At 30.8% G+C, this 20,809-nt stretch overlaps 3 protein-coding genes across 5 annotated transcripts; 1 reads left to right on the top strand and 2 right to left on the bottom strand.

The window, feature by feature from the left end:
* Positions 1 to 175: 175 nt before the first annotated feature.
* LOC111428729 (topoisomerase 3-beta) lies at positions 176 to 7,166 on the bottom strand. The gene is made up of 8 exons (XM_023064382.2): positions 6,997 to 7,166; positions 6,188 to 6,944; positions 5,935 to 6,135; positions 5,551 to 5,875; positions 5,217 to 5,489; positions 2,574 to 3,016; positions 2,369 to 2,524; positions 176 to 536 (listed from the first exon to the last, which is right to left on the bottom strand). The coding sequence occupies exons 1-8, from the start codon at positions 7,085 to 7,087 to the stop codon at positions 224 to 226; spliced, it is 2,559 nt and encodes an 852-aa protein (XP_022920150.1). The 5' UTR covers positions 7,088 to 7,166; the 3' UTR covers positions 176 to 223.
* Positions 7,167 to 8,378: 1,212 nt separating this feature from the next.
* Positions 8,379 to 12,995, top strand: LOC111428750 (double-stranded RNA-binding protein Staufen homolog). Its single transcript, XM_023064413.2, has 6 exons — positions 8,379 to 8,972; positions 9,028 to 9,209; positions 9,262 to 10,218; positions 10,270 to 10,455; positions 12,587 to 12,714; positions 12,769 to 12,995. The coding sequence occupies exons 1-6, from the start codon at positions 8,840 to 8,842 to the stop codon at positions 12,842 to 12,844; spliced, it is 1,662 nt and encodes a 553-aa protein (XP_022920181.2). The 5' UTR covers positions 8,379 to 8,839; the 3' UTR covers positions 12,845 to 12,995.
* LOC111428749 (gamma-tubulin complex component 2-like) lies at positions 12,927 to 20,582 on the bottom strand. Of its 3 annotated transcripts, XM_071199693.1 has the most exons (12): positions 20,442 to 20,582; positions 20,219 to 20,389; positions 19,527 to 20,169; positions 19,342 to 19,470; positions 19,109 to 19,285; positions 14,314 to 14,890; positions 13,912 to 14,261; positions 13,712 to 13,855; positions 13,573 to 13,647; positions 13,309 to 13,481; positions 13,174 to 13,257; positions 12,972 to 13,120 (listed from the first exon to the last, which is right to left on the bottom strand). In XM_071199693.1, the coding sequence occupies exons 1-11, from the start codon at positions 20,492 to 20,494 to the stop codon at positions 13,209 to 13,211; spliced, it is 2,541 nt and encodes an 846-aa protein (XP_071055794.1). In that variant the 5' UTR covers positions 20,495 to 20,582; the 3' UTR covers positions 12,972 to 13,120; positions 13,174 to 13,208. The 3 variants fall into 3 exon arrangements, with proteins under 3 accessions (XP_071055793.1, XP_071055795.1, XP_071055794.1); XM_071199692.1 differs by lacking the exon at positions 13,174 to 13,257 and having other exon boundaries at positions 12,927 to 13,120; XM_071199694.1 differs by lacking the exons at positions 13,174 to 13,257; positions 13,573 to 13,647 and having other exon boundaries at positions 12,927 to 13,120.
* Positions 20,583 to 20,809: the final 227 nt, after the last annotated feature.

The following is a 20,809-nucleotide window of genomic DNA, read 5'->3' as shown; positions in this document are numbered from 1 at the left end:
CCCGACTTCGTGCCTGTCTTGATTGACGACATTCGAACATCTTTTATACTTCTCTAGCGTTCAACGAACTTCATTCGATCGATGTGTTTCACTCTATTAATTAAACGTAAATTAAAAAAAAATAAATTTGCAGTTGACTTGTTGTGTTCAATAAAATATACTCAAACGTTTTGCGTTCTTCTTAAAAAAAACTACTTTTTATTTTGAGTATTTTATTTTATTATTACACAAAATATGCCGCTAATTGTGCCATTTTATCTTTAGGTTGTTTTGGCCTTGGGCGTCCTCTTCCTCTTCCACCTCTCCCACGATGAACCCGATTTCCTCTTATATTCATAACGGCTTTATGTTTTTCAACTAAATTCACAAATTCGGGTGAACAATAAATACAACCTTTCATTTCTTTTTTATCGTTGGGCAACTTGGTTTTTTCTGATTTATATTCGACGTTAACCAGTTGAGCCCCGCAATCACAAACATCATTTTCAACAGTTATTTTTTGACAATCTTCAAATAAATGAATTATTGTATCGCATCTATAAAATTTAAAAAAAAATTAATAAGAACAATTAATTATTAATAAAATGAACAGCGTTATACTGGGTGTTTTTTTAAGCCCGATAGAACTTTAAATTGAAAAAAATAACACAAAAATTAAATTTTAATCAAAAAATGTTTTTGTTTTACTTTTAATTTTAACATATTTGTCAACTTCATAAAATATCCTTTAAAATGAGTCCAAACTCGATATACTTAACTTTAATATTAATGGAAATACAATCACTTCCGGTTTGAAACGTCAATTTTGACATATTTGTCATCTTCATGAAAAAACCTTTAAAATGAGTCCAAAGATGATGCAATTATCTCAAAAAACAAAAAAGTTAGAATAAAAAACATTAAACCCGAAGTTGGCAACAATGAAGATAGCAATTTAATTTTTAAATATTAATACCAACCTACATTTTTTATTTTTTTTAATAATATTTTTGCTTTTGTGATAAATATTAAGACATTTTATAAAAATTAAGAATATGTCAAAATGACATTGACATTTCAAACCGGAAGTTGCTTATATCTCGAGCAATATCGGAATTAAACGTATCATGTTTGGACTCATTTTAAAGGATTTTTCACGACGATTAGAAATATGTTAAAATTGACATTGACATTCTTAACCGGAAGTTGACCATAACTTCATTAATATTGACGATAAATATGTCGTGTTTGTACTCATCTTAAAGGATTTTTAATGATGGTTTGAAACGTCAACTTCAATTTTGACATATTTGTCATCTTCATAAAAAAACCGTTAAAATGAGTCCAAAGATGACGCACTTATCACAAAAAACAAGAAAATTTGAATAAAAAAACGTTAAATCCGAAGTTAGCAACAATGAAGATAGCAATTTAATTCTTAAATATTAATACCAACCTAAATTTTTTATTTTTTTTTAATAATATTTTTGCTTTTGTGATAAATATTAAGACATTTTATAAAAATTAAGAATATGTCAAAATGACTGACATTTCAAACCGGAAGTTGCTTATATCTCGAGCAATATTGGAATTAAACGTATCATGTTTGGACTCATTTTAAAAGATTTTTCACGACGATTACAAATATGTCAAAATTGACGTTGACATTCTTAACCGGAAGTTGATAACTTCGTTAATATTGAAGATAACTACATCGTGTTTGTACTCATTTTAAAGGATTTTTAATGAAGATTACAAATATGTCAAAATTGAGGTTGACATTTTAAACCTGAAGTTAGTTATCATATAATAGAAGTTTTATAACTGAAATTAACCTGGTGTTAGTCACTTTTCAGTACTTTCTTTTTATTTTTAACGTGTTTTTTGGGTTGATTAAAAAAAATCGTCGATTTTTAAGTCACATGATGATTCTTAAATTTTTCCCAAGTTTCTTAATATTTCTCTTGTTAAAAAAGAGCGCTCTTAAATTTTATCCTAAACTTGTAACACTTCGTCCTTCATTTCATTTTACAACTTTTTAAACTTTAATTTTGTAAATTAGTAACTAATAATCTGATTTCAACTTTGATACATAATCTTTTTTAACGAAATTGAAAGAAATATTAAGAAACTTGTTTCTAAAATGGATAAGTTGAGAGGTTTTAGTGATTAAATTTATGCCACGACTTACAGAAACAGTCTGTATAACCGAAAAACGTAACGAGTGTTCTTCAGTGTTCTGTGATAAAAATGGACAGGCACCAAACAATTTTCAATAGTTTGAGCCTGTCTATTCTGAGAAATTTTATATTTTTAGAGTCCCGTTTTTCTCAACATTATTCATTTGTCGCTTAGTCAACTGATGCATAACGTGGTCCAAATAATTTACCTATTACATCCAAGTTTCCATTTTGGCCCTGATGAAGGATCCAACACCAAAACCCCATAATCGCACCCAACACAACCCGAAACTCCCGTATTATTAAGACTATGAGCACAAGTCGGGTGAGTACAATTATTACAACCATTCCCTTTTTTCATATCACTTCAAAAAAAAATCAATTATTAAGAAAAAAATTGCGAATAAAACTTACTTAAACGGTGGATTGTTATAGCAATAAGGACAAAACACGAAACTTTTCCCTTTATTCCCCATAGACCACGACAACAACTCAAAATCATCCAACGGACATTTGAGTTCCTTAAAAAGTCGAACGTTTCCGTTTTGAGGTAACGAAAACGTCTCATCGCATTGAGGACAATGTAATCGCATCGGTTTCGTCATGATGTACTTCATGTATCTTCGGCATTTTCCACATCGTGAGAATGCTTTTCCGGAGGCGCTTAAAGGCGAAAATGAAACTTCGAAGAGTTGATCCATCCCGTCGATATTTTTAACGAAATATTGAAATTTTAAGTTAAAAATTTCAACGGTGTGTTTTAATACCGCTTGGAAGTTGGCTTTTCCTAAAGCGATTAAATTTAATTGTTCTTCTACTGCACTTCTCATTGTTGGGAGAACCAATTCAGGATCAATCTTAAAAAGAAAAGTTTTTAACTTTCAAAACGGTAGTTTTAGGTAGTGCTGCAATAAATTGATTAATGTCACCATGTTTTTTGGAATGGACCTAATTCACCCACAAAACATTACAGATTGGGCAAACAACGATGATGCTTTACTAAATTCGAATTTTTTAGCTTTAATTTGACACATAATTCATTTCTTAACTCCTATAAATAGTTAATAAGTACTATAGTATTAAAGTTAGGCTAAGTTTAAAACACTTTTGCTAACATTTTCATAAAAAATCCTGTTCGAAACCTTCAATATTCATAAATTATAGACTGTTAGCTTTAATTTGATATGAAATTTATCTTTTAACTCCTCCAAATAAATTCAGAATGAATTCTTAAATTTTTTAATTCTCTCATCTTAGGTTATGTCAAAAATGTTAATTGATTTTCTCTATTATCTCAAAGAATTTTCTTTGAAACATAAATAACCGTAAATATTCGTGAATTGCAATCTTTTAGCTTTAATTTGACACATAATGCAGTTATTAACTCCTATAAATAGAGTTAGAATGATTCTTTGAACTTTTTGATTTAAAATTAGGTTAAGTTTAAAACACTTTTGATAACATTTTTATAAAAAATCTAGTTCGAAACCTTCACTATTCTTAAATTATAGACTTTTAGCTTTAATTTGATATGACATTTATCTTTTAACTCATCCAAATAAAATCAGAATGAATTTTTAACTTTTTCAATTCTCTATTTTAGGTTATATCAAAAAATGTTCATTGATTTTATCTATTATCTCCAAGAATTTTCTTTGAAACATAAATAAGCATAACTATTCGTAAATTACACTCTTTTAGCTTTAATTTGACACATAGTTTATTTATTAACTCCTATAAATAGAGTCAGAATGATTCTTTGAAGTTTTTGATTAAAGTTAGGTTAAGTTTAAAACACTTTGGCTAACATTTTCATAAAAAATCCTGTTCGAAACCTTCAATATTCTTAATTTATAGAGTTTTAGCTTTAATTTGATACCAAATTTATCTTTTAACTCCTCCAAATAAAATCAGAATGAATTCTTAAATTTTTCAATTCTCTCATCTTAGGTTATGCCAAAAATGTTAATTGATGTTCTCTATTATCTCAAAGAATTTCCTTTAATACATAAATATCCTTAAATTATAGTCTTTTAGCTTTAATTTGACACATAATTCATTTATTAACTCCTATAAATAGAGTCAGAATGTATCTTTAACTTTTTGACTAAAGTTAGGTTAAGTTTAAAACACTTTTACTATCATTTTTGGAAAAAATCCTGTTGGAAACCACCAATATTCTTAAATTATAGACTTTTAGCTTTAATTTGATATGAAATTTATCTTTTAACTCCTCCAAATAAAATCAGAATGAATTTTTAACTTTTAGGTTATGTCAAAAAATGTTCATTGATTTTCTCTATTATCTCCAAGAATTTTCTTTGAAACATAAATAACCATAATTATTCGTGAATTACATTCTTTTAGCTTTAATTTGACATATAATTCAGTTATTAACTCCTATAAATAAAATCAGAATGATTCTTTGAATTTTTTGATTAAAGTGAGGTTAAGTTTAAAACAGTTTTGCCAACATTTTCGTAAAAATCCTGTTGGAAACCTTCAATATTCTTAATTATAGACTTTTAGCTTTAATTTGATATGAAATTTATCTTTTAACCCCTCCAAATAAAATTAGAATAATAATAATTTATTAACTCCTATAAATAGAGTCAGAATGATTTTTTGAAGTTTTTGATTAAAGTTAGGTTAAGTTTAAAACTCTTTTGCTAACATTTTCGTAAAAAATCCTGTTGGGAACCACCAATATTCTTAAATTATAGACTATTAGCTTTAATTTGATATCAAATTTATCATTTCACTCCTCCAAATAAAATTAGAATGAGTTCTTAAATTTTTCAATTCTCTATTTTAGGTTATCTCAAAAAATGTTCATTGATTTTCTCTATTATCTCAAAGAATTTTCTTTGAAATAAAAATAACCATAAATATTCGTGAATTACAATCTTTTACCTTTAATTTAACACATAATTCATTTATTAACTCCTATAAATAGAGCCAGAACGATTCTTTTTGTTTTAAAGTTAGGTTAAGTTCAATATTTTTACCAAAATTTTCTCATTAAACTTTAAATATCCTAATTTTTAAATTATTTACTTTTTGATAACCATGAACAAGAACAATTCCTAAAGTTGTTGGTATTAATTTTCTTCCACCTCCGACGGTAACATAATTCCTTTGACAAATATTATTGATGTGAACCGGAATGGAAGCATCAGTTCCAATTCCGTGCTTTTCCATTAAAGTAATTAACTCGGATTCGGTTAAATAATCAGGAGGATTTGTTTGATATTCAACCAATTTTGTTTCTTGAATTGGGACTAAATCATTTTCAAATAAATTTGGTACAATTTCATTTTTTCCAAACGCCTAAAATCAATTAATTCAATTAATATGATGAGGTATTGAACACAACGAAGTATTAACTTACTTGCCAAGTCATTATTGTGGTAAAACCAGGGTCTATAAGTGTTTTTCCAGTCGCAGTAAATATTTCTTGGTTGATTAAAAATGTTATTGTTGTTGATAAATATTTACAATCTTTAGAAACGGTTGCTATAAAATGTCTTGTAATGTAGTCATAAAGTTTCCAAGAATCTCCATCCAATTCGTTTCTTGTAGCTGTTTTCATTGGTGTGATGGGGGGATGGTCACCAACATCATGTCCCCCTTTCGGTCTATTAATCCCATTTGATAGGACTTCATTAACCTCTTTCGACCATTCAGGGTTGTTTTGTTGCTGTTTAAGAACTCCTCTACTCAAAATTAATAATTAATTTAATTAAAAAAAAGTTTTTACATTTAATTAACTCACAAAATATCAAAATTTTCGGGATATCTTGTTGTTTCTGTTCTAGGATAACTTATATAACCTTGAGTATATAATTTTTCTGCTATCTGCATAGCATGGTGAGGTCCCATTCCTAAACCAGAACTAGCAACCCTCATTAATTCAACTGTATTTAAAGCAAGAGGTCTACTTTTTGCCTTTTCTTTACGCGTAATTTTTGTTACCCTAACATAAAATTTTATTTTTATTAAGTAAAGTGGTTCTTTTTTTAACTTACTGAGATTGAGAACAATCTTTAACTCTTTGTAGAAACATATTAGCAACCTCTTTTTCAAAACACCGTACTCTAGACCAATCCAAAGAGATCTCAAGACCATCTTTAGTTTTAACAATAACTTGAACAACCCAATATGGTTCAGATTTGAAGGTTTGAATCGTATCATGGCGTTGCACACAAAAACCAAGAGTTGGAGTTTGACAAGGGCCATAAGATATTAAAGAGGCGTCTAAATTACCATATTTTCCCTGGAAAAATTTCGTTTGAAATCGAGTAAACGCACATCCGATTCGTAAATCTAATTCTTGTCTGGCGTCAACACTTCTAGCTTCGTTTTCGTTCGGTTTTCCCAAATTATTAAAAGCAGCTTTGATGTCTTTTTCGGTAATTGCTGAAAATTTCGCGCGATATGTAACGTTATCGTTAAAAACGTTCGTATTCATTGTTTTAGCGACAGCATTCATGACTTCATAACAAATATTTTCACCCTCTTTGTCACAATCAAGCCATAAAATCAAATAATCACACCCACGGGCTTCACTGCTTAAAAAAAGGGGCATCTTTAGTTTTGGTGTAGCTTCTTTCTTTTCAGTTGGACAAGAAAATAATTCGACAGGATCTACCCGATCCCAATTATTGTATTTGCTTATAAAATCCAGGCTCATTACGTGACCGCAAACTGAGGTCATTTTTAATCTTACTGTTTCGTTTTTAAACGTGCCATTCCATTCGTGGACGGAACAAGATCCATTTAAACCTAAAATTTATTTTAATGTGAGTAATGTAATTGGGGTTTTATTTTTATTTACCCCGCCGGGAGGAGCATTTTCCGTTGCTTAATATGTTAGCTAGAGAAGCCGCTAACGATGGCTTTTCTGCTACCATAAGAGCAGTTTTCATGTTGGGTTTTTATAAAAATGTAAATATTGTGGTAAATACTCAATAAAAAATGAGGTTAGTTTTTACACCGGTGACAAGTGACATTTAGATTAAGAGTTATTTTTATTAAGTTGTAAAACGAAATATGGGAAAATAATGATTTATTATTTTTTTATTTTGATTAAGTTTATTTAATTTATTTCGATTAAATAATTTTGTATTTTTTAAATATTGGGTGAGCGCCACCTATTGATGAAAAATTGAAATGTTGCTCAAAATAGATCGATCATAAGACATTTAGGTTAGGTGTTATCTTACGGTTTTTTATTAAGTTGTGAAATGAAATATGGGAAAATAATGATTTATTATTTTTTTTATTTTGTTTAAGTTTATTTAATTTATTTAGATTAAATAATTTTGTATTTTTTAAACATTGGATTAGCGCCACCTATTGATGAAAAATTGATATGTTGACCAAAATTGATTAAAAGATATTTAGGTTATGGTCATCTTATGGTTTTTTATTAAGTTGTGAAATGAAATATGAGAAATAATGATTTAATTATTTATTTATTTTGATTAAGTTTATTTAATTTATTTAGATTAAATAATTTTGTACTTTTTAAATATTGGATGAGCGCCCCCTATTGATGAAAAATTGAAATGTTACCCAAAATAGATCGATCATAAAACATTTAGGTTAGGTGTTATTTTACGGTTTTTTATTAAGTTGTAAAACAAAATATGGAAAAATAATGATTTATTTATTTATTTTAATTAAGTTTATTTAATTTATTTAGATTAAATAATTTTGTACTTTTTAAATATTGGATGAGCGCCACCTATTGATGAACAATTGAAATGTTACCCAAAATAGATCGATCATAAAACATTTAGGTTAGGTGTTATTTTACGGTTTTTTATTAAGTTGTAAAACAAAATATGGAAAAATAATGATTTATTATTTATTTATTTTGATTAAGTTTATTTAATTTATTTAGATTAAATAATTTTGTACTTTTTAAACATTGGATGAGCGCCACCTATTGATGAAAAATTGAAATGTTGACGAAAATTGATTAAAAGACATTTAGGTTATGTGTTATCTTACGGTTTTTTATTAAGTTGTTAAACGAAATATGGAAAAATAATGATTTATTTATTTATTTTGATTAAGTTTATTTAATTTATTTAGATTAAATAATTTTGTACTTTTTAAATATTGGTCGAGCACCACCTATTGATGAAAAATTGAAATGTTGCCAAAAATAGTACATAACCATGGTAAATGATAGAAATTTTTGTCAAAGTTTTGTTTGGTGTCCAAAGTCATAGAACACGTGAAACAGAGCATTTGTACTTTCTTTTACATGTGGATGTGGTTTGAAAAATAACTAAATGCACCCAGAAATTAAAAGTCCATAAAAGAGGCGACTTAATCACCGAAAGGAGCATCTGTGAGTAAGTCTTTGAGGGGAATCCCAGAGGACGTTAAAAAAGCACCGTAATGCACCGGGACGTTTGACGAAAGGTGGTAACTTCAGTTCTTTTCAAGCATTCCCATGTGTTAAATCTGTTTCACCCAAAATTAATCGTTATAAAAAGTTAAAAAAAAACATTATATAAAAAACACCCAACTCAGCCCAACCCCGTTACTGCAATTGTGGTGGAGGGAAAGAAGAATATTGTAATCGGGATAACCTGAAACCTTATAGGGGGTCCACATAATTCCGAAAATTAATTTTCGCCGCCCCGCAAAATAACTCAGAGGTTATGATTCTAACTAATGCTTACAACCTTTTTGTCATGTCTCTGTATGTCCTGTTGTTTTGTTTAATCAAAGTAGCTTCTTCCATATCCACCTATGACTTGTTTGCAAAGTTTGACAAGCAAGGATGTGTCGAAGGTGATAGATGACAAATTAATCCTTATTTCAAGTTATAATCATTGTGTATGTGCAGGTACTATTTTGGAAATAGGAAGAGGTGGTGGACAAATACATTCCGAATTAGTGGACGACACTACAGATAAAGATAGTAAGCAAATGCAAGAAGAAAAAATTTCTACTAGTCCCTTGTCGACAGTACACTTATTAGCTCTTTATAATAAACTAACTTATCATTATTATTTGGAAAATGAAGAGGTGAAGAATAAAGCTTTAATTAATATCCTTAAATCTAAAGATTAAATTGTAGGGGCCATCTCATAACCGAATCTTTACAATAACACTATCATTAGGCAATGAAAAGTATACAGGAACAGGATCAAGTATAAAAGAAGCAAAAAAAGCAGCAGCTTCTCTCGCCTTACTTGAAACCAGTCACCCAAATCCCCCAACAAAAACTAAAGAAAATGTTTCCACCCCAACAGTGGAATTAAATAGTTTAGCATATAAACTAGGCTTAAAAGTCACCTACTTATCTGAGGAGCAACTCAAAGAATCCGATTACAGCTCAATACAATCGAAATCTAGCGTTCCCGATTTAAAAATCGACCAAAAAAGTAGTTACCACACAAAATTAAACAAATCTATCTATCACCCATACACCAAAAACTACGATATCCCCAATCAGGATAGCTCTGCAAAGCCCCCGTTTGTTGTAGCGGTCCTGGTCGGTGACCAAAAATTTATTGGCACTGGTTACACAAAGCAAGCGGCCAGACATGACGCCGCCTCGAAGGCCCTCGCGACTTTATCGCTGATGACGGCCGACGAGAAGGAGTTTTGTTTGGCAACTGGCACTTGTAATCGTGACGCGGTCAAATCGCCGATATCGACGGTATACGAGTACGCTCAATTAAAGCAGCTCAATTTGGAATATGAGGTGATTAGAGAGGAGGGTCCTGCGCACGAAAGGGAATACGTGACGCGGTGTACATTGGGAGATTTAACGACGGAAGGGGTTGGAGGTTCGAAGAAGAAATCGAAACAACACGCCTCCGAAAATATGGTGGCTATGTTGAAGGATATCGCGCCGAGCGCGGCGAGTTCTTCCTCGAATATCTCGGATGGGAGTAAGAAAAAGAAGAAGAAGGGCAAAAAGAAGAATAAGGTTATTAGGGGTTTTGTGAATAAATTTGCGCAGGATGCTAAAGATTTGTTTATGTCGACGTTGGATTACTTAAAACCTGGGGATAACAACGAAAATAAAGTAATAAAAATTAATTATTAATTAATTAATTTCAAATTAATTTTTTTTTAGGATTCTTTAATTTCTGATAGAAGTACTAAAAACCAAGAAAAAGGCGATACTGGAGAATCCACAAATTTTAAAGATATGCTTCTTGAAGTTACTCAAGAACGTGGTATTGTGGTTCATTATAGCGATTTATTTAAAGAGGATTCCAAATACTTTTCGTTGGTTCAAATTGGGTTACATCCGAATTATGTAAATATTTAATAAGTACTAAAGTAGGGTAAACCATGCAGTTATTGGACAGCACAGATTTAGTTTTTAAAAAATTTAACGAAATATGTCAGATTAATGTTAATTTAACCTGAATATCGTCGGTGCTAATTCAAGTCATTTTGGTAAAGGTTTTGACAAGTTTGTGCTTTTTTTTGTTGGGTTGAGTGTGAAACATTTATGATTATTATCCAACTCCAAAATTTTGTGGGTTATGGAATGGGGTGTCTCAATTGTATTATAATAAGTGTGAATTTTAATCATTGGATAGTGTGAAAAAAATATAAGAAATATACATTGATATCTTATGCTAGAGGAGTTAAAAGATAAATTTGATATCAAATTAAAGTTAAAAGTCTAGAATTTAAGAATATTGAAGATATCGAAAAGGATTTTTTATGCAAATGTTGGCAGTGTTGTAAACTTAACCTAACTTTAAATCAAAAAGTTCAAAGAATCGTTCTGACTCTATTTATAGGAGTTAATAAATTATTATTATTCTGATATTATTTGGAGGGGTTAAAAGATGAATTTCATATCAAATTAAAGCTAAAAGTCTATAATTAAGAATATTGAAGGATTCCAACAGGAATGTTGGCAAGACTGTCTTAAACTTAACCTAACTTTAAATGCAAATGTTGAAAGAATCATTCTGACTTTATTTATAGGAGTTAATAATTGAATTATACGTCAAATTAAAGCTAGAAGAGTGTAATTCACGAATAGTTATGCTTATTTATGTTTCAACGAAAATTCTTGGAGATAATAGAGAAAATCAATGAACATTTTTTGACATAACCTAAAAGTTCATTCTGATTTTATTTGCATGAGTTAAAAGATAAATTTGATATCAAATTAAAGCTAAAAGTCTATAATTTAAGAATATTGGTAGTTTCCAACAGGATTTTTTGCGAAAATGTTAGTAAAAGTGTTTTAAACTTAATCTAACTTTAATCAAAAAGTTCAAAGAATCATTCTGATTCTATTTATAGGAGTTAATAAATGAATTATGTGTCAAATTAAAGCTAAAAGACTGTGATTTAAGAATATTTATGGTTATTTATGTATCAAAGTAAATTCTTTGAGATAATAGAGAAAATCAATTAACATTTTTTGACATAACCTAAAATGGAGAATTCACAAATTTAAGAACACATTCTGATTTTATTTGAAGAAGTTAAATGATAAATCTGATATCAAATTAAAGCTAAAAGTCTATAATTTGACAATATTGAAGGTTTCGAACAGGATTTTTTATGAAAATGTTAGCAAAAGTGTTTTAAACTTAACCTTACTTTAAATCAAAAAATTCAAAGAATCATTCTGACTCTATTTATAGGAGTTAATAAGTTAATTATGTGTCAAATTAAAGCTAAAAGACTGTGATTTAAGAATATTTATGGTTATTTATGTTTCAAAGAAAATTTTTGGAGATAATAGAGAAAATTAATGAACATTTTTTGACATAACCTAAAATAAAGAATTGAAAAATTTAAAAACTCATTCTGATTTTATTTGGAGGAGTTAAAAGATAAATTTGATATCAAATTAAAGCTAAAAATCTAAAATTTAATAACATTGAAAGTTTTGAACAGGATTTTTTATGAAAATATTAGCAAAAGTGTTTTAAGCTTAACCTAACTTTAAATCAAAAAGTTCAAAGAATCATTCTGACTCTATTTATAGGAGTTAATAAGTTAATTATGTGTCAAATTAAAGCTAAAAGATTGCAATTCACGAATATTTATGGTTATTTATGTTTCAAACAAAATTCTTTGAGATAATAGAGAAAATCAATTAACATTTTTGACATAACCTAAAATAGAGAATTGAAAAATGTAATAATTCATTCCTATTTAAGATCACTATTTTTTAAGAAAGAGTCGTTTAATAAAATCCCTTAACTGTCCAATAACTGTATGATTTAGGCCCACTTTTACCACCTCTTGATAAATTTAATCGATAGATAAATTGGCGCTCTTAGCCAATGAGAGCGATTAAAACCGCTGTAACCATGGTAATTATCTATTGGTTAAATTTATCAAGAGGTGGTAAAAGTGGCCCTTACTCTAATTAATTAATAACTTTAATTAAAAATTATAAATATAAACAGGTGTGTTTGGGAGATGGTCAATCTTTTGAAGAAGCCCGTGCAAAAGCTTCAATGGAAGCGATGCATTTCTTCCATAAAATAGGGCTTGATAATTTAAATTTGAGCAAAATTAAACAAGAAGAATCTATGTAAGTTAATTAATTTAAAATGATAATTAATTTTAATAAAATCCTTTTTTGTAGTTGGATAAAATCTCATGAAGAAATTTGCGCCATAGATGATAATAATAATCCTGGACATGAGGATAAAAAAAGTTAAGAATAAATTTTCTTTTTCTTTCTACTTTTCTTCATTAATATATGGTTATTGCATCGTCCGAAGAATATCTCAAACTTGACCAAACTTTGTACGTCATTTTTTATTTCTTAAAAAAAAATCTAAAAAATAAAAATTTTGTTGTTTTAATTTAGACATTTTATTTTTTTTTTCAAATTCAATTAATTCAATTAATGTTTTTATTAACCAGTGATATCTTCGTGATTTTTTCTTCTACGATTCGCCATTCCATTCGTGTAATAATTCTCAAAATCCAACCTAAAAAAATTTAACCCAATTAAAAGATATCCAACAAAAAAAAATATCCTCACCATAACATTTTAATCAAAATCATGCAAAAATTATTTTAATTATTAAGCCATGTTTCTGGTTTATCACCCAAACAGAAAACAATTCTAAGGATATAAATGGGGGGAATTGGGTAAATAAAGGATTTTTATATTTACCTATATAATAAATTGAAGAGTCTTTCATGATCACTACTATCGCGATTCAAGCCATTTATTAATCCCAAAAGATCTAAAAGGTGCTTTGTGAATTGTTCATCGAAAGCTGCAATGTTTTCTGAAAATGTGGCCATTTGAGTTTCATCTGGGATCTCACAAACGCCTAATTCACCCTAGATATTGAATAAAATCATTAGAATTTTGTTTGTAACGATAAAACCACACTAAATATTCCAATCTACTTAAATTTTATTTATTGAATACCTGTAACATGTGAGTGTCTATATAAGATTGTGGCACAATACCTAACTCAGCTTCTAAATAATGAAGCTGGGCTTGCTGTTAGTAAAACCACCAATTAATTGATTTAAATTAGTTAATATAATCAAAGTATTCTACTAACCTGCATAAACTTGCAAAACGATATACATATAGTTAAAATATTAGTAATCACTTCCAATAAATTCGGAATTGTTAACATGCAATCTCTTAAACAGGCCACTAAAAAATCGCAGTGGCATGTTAAAACTTCATCGACATTATTTACCTAAAATATGATTTTTATTAATTTAATAATTATAAAAAAATATTTTATTTTATTACTTTAGCGATGTTATGTAAAAATGATGACCAATGTGGTTCAATAACTTCAACCATCATATGATACTCCAAATTTTGAACGCATTGAATCATACGTTGACGAAGAGCGAAAGCAAATCTGTACTGTTTGGCCGTATGTTCAGCGAATTTCTTCGTCACTTTATTCGCTCTCCACACTTGACACAACATCCTTTCAACATATTTACAGTAAAATAAATGTCGAAAAATCATTTGGTAACAACTCAAAGATCGCCGATTTAAAATTAACGATAAAGGCCAACGTACTTCATAACTAAACGTAAACGATTGTATTCCGTACAATTCATTTTGGAAGTCACTATTCATACAATACTCTAAAAGAAAATTAAAAATATAAAATTTTTTTTAAATTGGTTCGATTTAAACCTTGTTCTGACATAGTTTGAATACTCAATATTTTAAACATTTGAAATTGTAAATCGTAAGGAAGTAATTCAATGCGAAGATCGTCTTTATAAGGATCATTTGTAGCGCTAGATAATCTCAAAGCTAAATCCATAAGCGAATCTAACCTGGCTTGAATAACATCGTTAATATTTTTGCTAAGTTCTTTTTCGCACAAAGATAAAAACGTCACGATAAAATCCCCTTGGTCCAATAAAAAGTAATGTTTAACCGATTTTAATCGTCCCACTAAATCCTGCTCTTTCATTACCAAATCTAACAACGTTTGACTCGCGATTTTATAAGCATTTTCAATCGCTTCAATGTAATGTTTTTCTTCTAATTTATATTCGATTGTTTCGACTTTATGATTTAATGTTTTTCCACATTGACGGATTACGTTTAAATATTTTCCAGCTCGTAGAATTATATCTGAAACGGGTTCGAGAAATGCAGGGATTCGTTCACGACGTACTGTATATTTTTTATCCCAATAATCAGCTGAGTAATCTATTGGCATATCTTCTTTTTGAACCACTTCATTATCTTCAACAAGAAACTAAACAAAGATGTAAATAAAATAAATTGGATAAAAAAAATAAATTGCTAATATTAGCACTATCATTAGAAATAGTATTAGAACTGTATTAGCACTAGGTTTAGTATTATCACTAAAACTAACACATCCCTAAGTCTAGCAAATAGTACTAAATCTAGTAATGTGTTAGTTCTAGATCTAGTGTTATCAATGGAACTAACACAATTCTAGTTTTAGTCACTAGATCTAGGATTGTATTAGTTTTAGATCTAGTGTTATCATTAGAACGAACTCAGTTCTAGGTCTAGACGCTAATACTAGATCTAGGACTGTGTTATCACTAGAACTAACACAGTTCTAGATCTAGAGGCTAAGACTAGATCTAGGACTGTGTGAGTTCTAGTAATAATACCGGATCTAGAACTAAAACAGTCCTAGGCCTAGTTTTAGTCGCTAGACCTAGGACTGTATTAGTTCTAGATCTAGTGTTATCACTAGAACGAACTCAGTTCTAGGTCTAGACGCTAATACTAGACCTAGGACTGTGTTAGTTCTAGTAATAACACCGGATCTAGAACTAAAACAGTCCTAGGTCTAGTTTTAGTCGCTAGACCTAGGACTGTATTAGTTCTAGATCTAATGTTATCACTAGAAGGAACTCAGTTCTAGGTCTAGATGCTAAGACTAGACCTAGGACTGTGTTAGTTTTAGTGATAACACCAGATCTAGAATTAACACAGTGCTAGGTCTACTTTTAGTCCCTAGATCTAGAACTGTATTAGTTCTAGATCCAGTGTTATCACTAGAACGAACTCAATTCTAGGTCTAAACGCTAATACTAGACCTAGGACTGTGTTATCATTAGAACTAACACAATTCTAGGTCTAGAGGCTAAGACTAGACCTAGGACTGTGTTAGTTCTAGTAATAACAACGGGTCTAGAACTAACGCAATCCTAACTCTAGTTTTACTCGCTAGACCTAGGACTGTATTAGTGCTAGATCCAGTGTTATCACTAGAACCAACTTAGTTCTAGGTCTAGAGGCTAAAACTAGACCTAGGACTGAGTTCGTTTTAGTGATACACCATATCTAGAACTAACACAGTCCTAGGTCTAGTTTTAGTCGCTAGACCTAGGACTGTATTAGTTCTAGATCTAATGTTATCACTAGAACGAACTCAGTTCTAGGTCTAGATGCTAGGACTAGACCTAGGACTGTGTTAGTTTTAGTGATAACACCAGATCTAGAACTAACACAGTGCTAGGTCTACTTTTAGTCCCTAGATCTAGAACTGTATTAGTTCTAGATCCAGTGTTATCACTAGAACGAACTCAATTCTAGGTCTAAACGCTAATACTAGACCTAGGACTGTGTTATCATTAGAACTAACACAATTCTAGGTCTAGAGGCTAAGACTAGACCTAGGACTGTGTTAGTTCTAGTAATAACAACGGGTCTAGAACTAACGCAATCCTAACTCTAGTTTTACTCGCTAGACCTAGGACTGTATTAGTGCTAGATCCAGTGTTATCACTAGAACCAACTTAGTTCTAGGTCTAGAGGCTAAAACTAGACCTAGGACTGAGTTCGTTTTAGTGATACACCATATCTAGAACTAACACAGTGCTAGGTCTACTTTTAGTCCCTAGACCTAGGACTGTATTAGTTCTAGATCCAGTGTTATCACTAGAACCAACTTAGTTCTAGGTCTAGAGGCTAAAACTAGACCTAGGACTGAGTTCGTTTTAGTGATACACCATATCTAGAACTAACACAGTGCTAGGTCTACTTTTAGTCCCTAGACCTAGGACTGTATTAGTTCTAGATCCAGTGTTATCACTAGAACGAACTCAGTTCTAGGTCTAGACGCTAATACTAGACCTAGGACTGTGTTAGCTCTAGTAATAACACCGGATCTAGAACTAAAACAGTTCTAGGTCTAGTTTTAGTCGCTAGACCTAGGACTGTATTAGTTCTAGATCCAGTGTTATCACTAGAACGAACTCAGTTCTAGGTCTAGAGGCTAAGACTAGACCTAGGACTGTGTTAGTTTTAGTGATAACACCATATCTAGAACTAACACAGTGCTAGGTCTACTTTTAGTCCCTAAATCTAGAACTGTATTAGTTCTAGATCCAGTGTTATCACTAGAACGAACTCAATTCTAGGTCTAAACGCTAATACTAGACCTAGGACTGTGTTATCATTAGAACTAACACAATTCTAGGTCTAGAGGCTAAGACTAGACCTAGGACTGTGTTAGTTCTAGTAATAACAACGGGTCTAGAACTAACGCAATCCTAACTCTAGTTTTACTCGCTAGACCTAGGACTGTATTAGTGCTAGATCCAGTGTTATCACTAGAACCAACTTAGTTCTAGGTCTAGAGGCTAAAACTAGACCTAGGACTGAGTTCGTTTTAGTGATACACCATATCTAGAACTAACACAGTGCTAGGTCTACTTTTAGTCCCTAGACCTAGGACTGTATTAGTTCTAGATCCAGTGTTATCACTAGAACCAACTTAGTTCTAGGTCTAGAGGCTAAAACTAGACCTAGGACTGAGTTCGTTTTAGTGATACACCATATCTAGAACTAACACAGTGCTAGGTCTACTTTTAGTCCCTAGACCTAGGATTGTATTAGTTCTAGATCCAGTGTTATCACTAGAACGAACTCAGTTCTAGGTCTAGACGCTAATACTAGACCTAGGACTGTGTTAGCTCTAGTAATAACACCGGATCTAGAACTAAAACAGTTCTAGGTCTAGTTTTAGTCGCTAGACCTAGGACTGTATTAGTTCTAGATCCAGTGTTATCACTAGAACGAACTCAGTTCTAGGTCTAGAGGCTAAGACTAGACCTAGGACTGTGTTAGTTTTAGTGATAACACCATATCTAGAACTAACACAGTGCTAGGTCTACTTTTAGTCTCTAGACCTAGGACTGTATTAGTTCTAGATCCAGTGTTATCACTAGAACCAACTTAGTTCTAGGTCTAGAGGCTAAAACTAGACCTAGGACTGAGTTAGTTTCAATGATACACCATATCTAGAACTAACACAGTGCTAGGTCTACTTTTAGTCCCTAGACCTAGGACTGTATTAGTTCTAGATCCAGTGTTATCACTAGAACGAACTCAGTTCTAGGTCTAGACGCTAATACTAGACCTAGGACTGTGTTAGTTCTAGTAATAACACCGGATCTAGAACTAAAACAGTTCTAGGTCTAGTTTTAGTCGCTAGACCTAGACCTAGGACTGTATTAGTTCTAGATCCAGTGTTATCACTAGAATGAACTCAGTTCTAGGTCTAGACGCTAAGACTAGACTTAGGACTGTGTTAGTTTTAGTGATAACACCAAATCTAGAACTAACACAGTGCTAGGTCTACTTTTAGTCCCTAGACCTACGACTATATTAGTTCTAGATCCAGTGTTATCACTAGAACGAACTCAGTTCTAGGTCTAGACGCTAATACTAGACCTAAGACTGTGTTATCACTAGAACTAACACAATTCTAGGTCTAGAGGCTAAGACTAGACCTAGGACTGTGTTAGTTCTAGTAATAACACCGGATCTAGAACTAAAACAGTCCTAGGGCTAGTTTTAGCTGCTAGACCTGGGACTGTATTAGTTCTAGATTTGGTATTATCACTAGAACGAACTCAATTCTAGGTCTAGATGCTAAGACTAGACCTAGATGCTAAGACTAGACCTAGAACTGTGTTACTTCTAGTAACAACACCAGATCTACACAAAACTAACAGTCATAGGTCTAGTTTTAGTGGCTAAACCCTGAGACTGTGTTAGTTCTACATCTATTGTTAACAATTGAACTAACACAGTTCTAGGTCCAGTCGCTAAAACTAGACCTAGGACTGTATTAGTTCTAGATCTCGTGTTATCACTAGAACGAACTCAGTCCTAGGTCTAATCTTAGCCTCTATACCTAGGACTGTGTTAGTTCTAGTGATAACACCAGATCTAGAATGAACTCAGTTCCAGGTCTAGTGGAGGCTAACACTAGACCTAAGTCTAGCCACTAACATAGTTCTAGGTCTAGTTTTAGTCACTAGCCCTAAGACTGTGTTACTTCTAGATCTAGTTCTAGATTAGTACAACTAACACATTTCTAGGTCTAGTGTTAGTTCTATATCTAGTGATAACTTTAATATTAATGCTAATTTTAGTTTAATAAAGACTGGCTATAAAACCCAGTATACTTATAATTACTAACTTCTTTTATTGGATCTGTAATAATTCCTTTATAAATCCACATCCCTAACATCTTCATATAAGGGACACAAGCAGCTTGCATAAGTTGCACACATAAATTTTGAGCTTTATAATCACCAGAAAACCCAGAAATTTGTTCATGTAATAAACTTAAAACTTTTCCACCAATTGAATCAGACTAAAAGAAAAAATCAAATTACCTCAACTACACAATCCTAAAACCAAAAAACTCACTTTATTAATAGTTGTAGCTATATTACTAATAATCCCTAAGGAATGAATTTTATTTTGAAGATAAAACCACATTTTATGCAGATTCAAATTCTCTGAACGAAATTCTGTTTCAATTTGTGTAAGAAATAACTAAAAATTTTTTTAAATAAAATTCATTAATCACAAATATAAATTGTTATCCTTACCATATACTCAACAACCAACCCAGACATACACTCGGCTAAAGCGTTATTAACTTGTCCATATTCGAACCTCATCTTTTCCTCGATAAATCTCTGGATAATGGAATAATGTGAAGCTAGCGGTAAAATTTGTTTTATTAATCCCTTTAATGGTGGATCAATATTTTCGTTAATAGCAAATTCGCGGTTATCATAAGGACCTTTAAGATCAAGGGCTTCAATATAACACCCGGGAAGCCCCATTAAAATATTTAAAAGATCTTCAATTAACATGCTTTCTTGCGAAGATGGTGGAATGTTTGTTATGGGATTAGTCCCACAAATTTGCATGGTAGATCTAGAAAAATCCCATGACATAGTAGGTCTACGCTGTACCCAAGAATTCATTGAAGGAGTTGTAGCCGTTGGAAGGCCAGTTGTGTTTAAAATCTGCCTATTTAAATTAACACAAGTTGCTGAGGGCATTGTGATAGCTTTTTTAAGTTTGTTTTTAACCGTTGGTAAATCTGTTAGTGTTAAAGGACTGACTAGGCTTGTTGATGATGAGATTGTGGGGTTAATGCAAGTTTTCGATAGGAGTTCTTTTCCAGGAGCATCTTGAGAGATTAAATACATTAAATGAACATATCCACTTAAACAATCGACACTAAAATAATAAATTAATTCATAATATAAAAAAGTTAAAACTAACATACTTTTTTTGTTTTAATTCTTCATATTTGCTTAAAAAAGCTTGCGGGTTCGAGCAAGACTCTGCAAATTCATGAACTTCATTTTGATATCCTATCTGCGAGGAAGACGCTAAAGGAGCCCTTGTGATATGTTTTTCGAGATAATCAGCAAGTTCTTCTGGATTAGCCTTTGAACTATAATTAACAATATTAAATGTATTTTATGATTGATAACTTAAAAATTTACTTGGTTAACGTTAAAAGTTCCTTAACTAAATGATGTAACTTAAATTCACTCATTATGGATAATGATTTACGTTCAACGGAGATATTTGCGAAATATATTCAAAAATTTAGTTATGGAACGAAACTTAACCTCACTTTTTCTTTTAAATATAAATGTCAACTTCAAAACATTTTAAACGTTTCAAATCAATATGAACGCCATCTAGTTTAATTTCAAATAATAATAAATTTATTAAATTTAATGTTATAATTTATTTATGTTTTTTTGTAAGACTTTAAAACGATTTATTTTAATACAATAAGAAGTATTTCTTTAAATAAAGCTTATTAAATTAAATTTGATTTATTATTAATTTGAGTGACATCTAT

This window comes from Onthophagus taurus, chromosome 11, assembly GCF_036711975.1.
Source record: "Onthophagus taurus isolate NC chromosome 11, IU_Otau_3.0, whole genome shotgun sequence".
Lineage (NCBI taxonomy): Eukaryota > Metazoa > Arthropoda > Insecta > Coleoptera > Scarabaeidae > Onthophagus > Onthophagus taurus.
The sequence above is the reverse complement of the archived record's forward strand: the minus strand, read 5'-3'. Positions and strand labels throughout refer to the sequence as shown.

Excerpts from the sequence above, each read along its gene's own strand:
- LOC111428750 (XM_023064413.2), top strand. The coding sequence starts at position 8,840 with ATGATTCTAACTAATGCTTACAACCTTTTTGTCATGTCTCTGTATGTC. Across the intron at positions 8,973-9,027 it reads CAAGCAAGGATGTGTCGAAG|GTACTATTTTGGAAATAGGA; the intron begins GTGATAGATGAC and ends GTGTATGTGCAG. Across the intron at positions 9,210-9,261 it reads ATTATTTGGAAAATGAAGAG|GGGCCATCTCATAACCGAAT; the intron begins GTGAAGAATAAA and ends ATTAAATTGTAG.
- LOC111428749 (XM_071199692.1), bottom strand. The coding sequence starts at position 20,494 with ATGAGTGAATTTAAGTTACATCATTTAGTTAAGGAACTTTTAACGTTA. Across the intron at positions 14,891-19,108 it reads TTACAGATCCAATAAAAGAA|TTTCTTGTTGAAGATAATGA; the intron begins GTTAGTAATTAT and ends ATCTTTGTTTAG. Across the intron at positions 13,648-13,711 it reads CGTTTTGCAAGTTTATGCAG|CAAGCCCAGCTTCATTATTT; the intron begins GTTAGTAGAATA and ends TTTTACTAACAG.
- LOC111428729 (XM_023064382.2), bottom strand. The coding sequence starts at position 7,087 with ATGAAAACTGCTCTTATGGTAGCAGAAAAGCCATCGTTAGCGGCTTCT. Across the intron at positions 6,136-6,187 it reads AAAGATTGTTCTCAATCTCA|GGTAACAAAAATTACGCGTA; the intron begins GTAAGTTAAAAA and ends ATTTTATGTTAG. Across the intron at positions 5,876-5,934 it reads CCCGAAAATTTTGATATTTT|AGGAGTTCTTAAACAGCAAC; the intron begins GTGAGTTAATTA and ends AATTTTGAGTAG.